Source organism: Sycon ciliatum, chromosome 7 (genome assembly GCF_964019385.1).
Source record: "Sycon ciliatum chromosome 7, ocSycCili1.1, whole genome shotgun sequence".
Lineage (NCBI taxonomy): Eukaryota > Metazoa > Porifera > Calcarea > Leucosolenida > Sycettidae > Sycon > Sycon ciliatum.
The window spans coordinates 21,617,538-21,621,956 of record NC_088649.1 but is presented as its reverse complement, the minus strand read 5'-3'; the positions used below and the strand labels follow the sequence as shown (position 1 = coordinate 21,621,956).

The 4,419-nt window shown below is 46.1% G+C and overlaps 1 protein-coding gene across 1 annotated transcript; it reads left to right on the top strand.

Moving 5' to 3' along the window:
- The first annotated feature begins 322 nt into the window (after window positions 1-322).
- On the top strand, window positions 323-2,569 carry LOC135821705 (piggyBac transposable element-derived protein 4-like). The gene is made up of 2 exons (XM_065334702.1): window positions 323-653; window positions 882-2,569. Exons 1-2 carry the CDS (start codon window positions 323-325, stop codon window positions 2,567-2,569), a joined length of 2,019 nt encoding a protein of 672 aa, XP_065190774.1.
- The last annotated feature ends 1,850 nt before the right edge of the window (window positions 2,570-4,419 follow it).

Here is a 4,419-nt window from a genome sequence, read left to right as displayed (position 1 = left end):
TCCCTTAATGTCCATATATTCCTGTCAGTTTGGTGCCTTACTTAACCCCTTGAGCGCGGATGACGTACTAGTACGTCATGTCATGCACACAGTGCCCCACGGATGACGTACTAGTACGTCAAGGATATACGCATTTACTATCTTGGCCTAGATCGACCGTGGCTCACCGTAGAATCTCCATTCGACTTCCGTGGGGCAGTGGATGAGTACATAGAGTGTGTGGGCGGCCAAGCAAGTCGCGCGACACTCGTGAAGTCGCGTGGCCCATGATTTTGCACGAGTGAAAATTTCAAATATTTCGTCTCCACGTGCATGGTGAAGAATGGCTGCGTCAGGCGATCGTCGGAGGTTTGTGCCTTCTGTCGACCTTGCAAATGCTGTCGATCAGGTCACTATGGACGCTGATAGCAACGAAGAACTTGGCCTGGACGGCGGCGATGACGATTGGTCCTCTGAGGATGAAAGCGCTGCTGCTGACGACATCGCTGACGATGTTTTTGTCAATGTCGACATCGATCCTGTCAGCAGTGACATGAGTGAGAGCGAAACGGAAGACGCGAGTGATGAGAGTGATGGTGGAGAGCCTGGTGACTCGGCAAAGTCCCATGTCCTCTTCAATGAAGTGTTGCAGGCCAACGACGATGGGTCTGAAGGTGAGATACTATTTTTGAAAATAATTGCAAAATTGTGAAATTTGAATTTTTGAAATATTTTATTTTTTTGAGAAAATAGCCACGTATTCTCCTTTGAACTGTTATGCACAAGGTACACACCTTACTACGTTATTCAACTGGATATTTGAATATCCTCTATCATCTATTAGCATCATCTGTAGTGTGCATTCAATATCCCAATTGCTATTTGTAATTTATGTACTGTAGGCGATTGGAAGAAAGCACACAACACGCCATACAACCCTGCCTTCACTGCACAGCCAGGATTGCAAGTGCCAGTGCCACCAGAGTCAAGTCCATATGATTACGTCAATTTATTTTTGACGGATGCATTCTGGGACTTACTTGTCAACGAAACCAACCGCTACGCCGCTCAGTTCATCGCCGCTCACCCCAACCTTCCACGACGATCACGCTATCGTGATTGGTATGATGTTGATGTGGGCGAGATGAAGGTATTCCTGTCGGTGCATCTGCTCATGGGCTTGCTGTGGAAGCCGGAGGTTGATTTGTACTGGAACAAAAAAAATCAACTCATCTACACTCCATCATTTCCAGCTGCTATGAAGCGAGATCGCTGGGCGATCATCATGTCGTTTCTCCATTTCGCGGACAACGCATCTGCAGCGGCAGCGGGTGACAAACTGCGCAAAATCAGACCCCTCCTCACCCTGCTGGGCGACCGCTTCAGTTCTGTCTATACCATGGAGAAAAACATTTCTATTGATGAGGAGCTCATCCCATGGAAAGGTCGCTTAGATTTCAAGCAGTATATACCATCAAAGCGGTCCAGATTTGGCGTGAAAAGCTTCGCGATATGTGAGACATCTGGGTACATGGCCGGTTTCTCCGTGTACGTGGGAAGCGAGGCAGGCGGACTTGATGCTGATATCGTTCGACAGATTGGCAAGTCTGGGGCAGTTGTGGAGCGGTTGATACGCCCTTACCTGAACAAAGGCTACAGGCTGTTCGTGGACAACTTTTACTCGAGTGTCGAGCTGCTGGACTATCTGGAAACTCGTGGAACAGCTGTATGCGGCACTGTGAGGAAAAACAGAAAGAGCCTACCAAAGCGGGTGGTGACGACGAAGCTGCGCACTCGAGGAAATTTCTTGTTCCGATCACGAAGATCAGCTCTGCTTGTGAAACTGCTTGACAGCAAAGATGTCTATATACTCACCAATATGTTCGAGCCGACCGTCACTTCTACCGGCAAAAGAGACCTGCAGCGCAAGGTGATCAAGAAGCTGACGGCGATTCAGCACTACAATAAGCACATGGGAGGAGTGGATCGCAATGACCAGCTGCTGTCTCACTACTCAGCACTCAGAAAGACAGTGAAATGGTACCGCAAAGTCGCAACTCACTTCATCGAGGTTGCCGTCCTAAACGCGTACATTCTGTACAAGAAGCAGGGCGGGAAGCGCCGCCACCATGAATTCCTGTCCGCTGTCTTCACAGCCATGATGCGCGATGGGAAAACACTGTCTGACTCCAGTACAGATAGTGCACAAGAGCCAGCTAGCCCTGCTTCTGCTACTCCTGTCACCACACCTGCTGCTGCTACTCCTGTCACCACACATGCTGCTGCTACTGCCGCTGCTGCTGATGCAGTTGTTGCTCCAGCTGCTGCTGCTGCAGCTGCGGTTGCAGCTGCTCCGCCAGCCATGCCGAGGGTTGTTGAGGATAGACTGACCGGCCGCCACTTCCCATCACTGGTTCCTGGCACACTCTCCAAGCCTGCTGGAAAGGCACAGAAGCGGTGTATTGTTTGCCAGTCAAAGCGGCCTTCTGTCCGCCGAGACACCACCGTCTGCTGCAAGTCGTGCGCGTCAATGCCTGGGCTGTGTGTTTCACCCTGCTTTGAACTATATCACACAAAGGAGAAGTATTGATCAGCTCATCATCCAACCAGGACAGATTATAAATATTGTAGTATAACTGTACAAATTCGTACTATTTCCTCCAGACATAGAATATTGTAAATAATTGCTGAAAATCGTAAAAACCGACTTTTCTATTTTGGCTGCTGTGGACCCAAATCATGGATCAATGCCTTCATATAATGCTTTTCTACCGTCAGGAACACATATGAACAGGTTGCAACAGTAATATCACTGAATTTGCCAATTTCATATTTTGGCCATTTTCAGCCCCGTGGGGCACTGACAAATGCCCCCGCGCTCAAGGGGTTAATGGTCCTTTCTTAAACTTCAATCTCTAGGGAAAGTCTCTCACTTTACAGTATCTCAAAAAAACCTGATCCATGCAAAAAGGTCTCTTTGCGATCTATATAATAACTATTATAATAATTATGTTATGACTTACAAATAGGATAATTTGGTTGTGGCTTGAAACAGTCCTGCAGGAAGGTCAACAAGCTGGTTATTCTGTACGTCTCTGTGAAAACAAAGCAGAACTCTGCTCAGGCCTACCCAATGGTCTGCAGGAAAGTACCCGTTGTACCCATGGACCTTCACATCGTGATATTCTTCAGAATGGAACAACACACCCATGCCCGGGGCAAGGAAGGTCATGTGTAATAGGAACACTTAATAGATGTTAGGAGACTACTGTAATCATTGATCCATGTCACCATATTTATCAACCATAAGTACAGCTGCAGTGATGTCTTCAACTTCATTCTCCATGTCAACTGCGTATGAATATTCAATTTTGCAAATACCAGAACAGTCTCTCCACTTCCACTAACTGTACGCTCAAATAATTTTCCTCCGAGAATACAATTACTCGCCAAAGGCACAAAAGAGGTTTACAGAGTTGGATGCAACTCCGAGCTTCTTGCTGAATGCAATCAGCATGATCACTACCTACAGTCCATTTCAAAACTATAGACGCGTAGTGTTTTGCAAAATTCGATGGAATTTATTTAAATATTTTTAGTTTTTTCTCCAGATTCCGTCTCTACATCGCTTCACAACTCTGGCTATATACTTTGTTTTCGCTACAATTGAAGTTGATTTTTAGGCCAGGTTTTCCGGTTTTACATGTAATTTCTGTTTTGAAGGGTTTGACCAGTTTGTTTCGGATTTTGCTCCTGCTGAGACAGTGCTGCGCCCAGACCATTGCGGGGGCATTTTGTACGGATCCTGGTAGCCTCTTGGTTTCGATCCGTGATTTCCAGTACAAGTGCGGGGCATTTGAATCCAATCACTCCTCCTGCCTTTTTCTCTTCTTTTCTGCATGTTTTGGATCTTGTTGGGTGAAATACAGTAGAGATAATAATTATATTTTTTCTTTTTGATTTGATTTGAGCCTCCCTGTTCCCTTCGCCTGACACAACGAGTGACAGTGGTTTCAATCACGCCAGTTGCAATGTGAGTTAGACGACGAGGATTTCGGATAATCAAGCGTCAATCAAAATGCAGCTCTTGTTCGAAGAAACAATAAACACGACTAATCATATCTTTCTCGGCATCACTGAGATTCTTACGGACCTTGGAAGCCATTACAGTCAGGCACTCAGAAAATGCAAATGAGAAGAAGATTCATTTGAGACTTTCCTCACACCTTTTCATTTGCGACTTTGCGTGTTTTGCATCTTTTGTATTTCCCGCGGCGACAAAGAATAACCTGAAAAACACATCTGAAAACCAGAAAACACTCATGCAAAACTCACGGCTGTCGTGCGCTACAGTACTTACGGCTCATACGTATGAGTTCACGCGTTTATAGATTTGAAATGGACTGTAGAAGACTAAAAAGCGTAAACCTTTAGGCTCCC

Bases quoted from the DNA above. Each gene is read 5' to 3' on its own strand.
- LOC135821705 (XM_065334702.1), top strand. From the start codon at position 323: ATGGCTGCGTCAGGCGATCGTCGGAGGTTTGTGCCTTCTGTCGACCTT. The intron at 654-881 runs GTGAGATACTAT...TATGTACTGTAG, and splicing joins CAACGACGATGGGTCTGAAG to GCGATTGGAAGAAAGCACAC.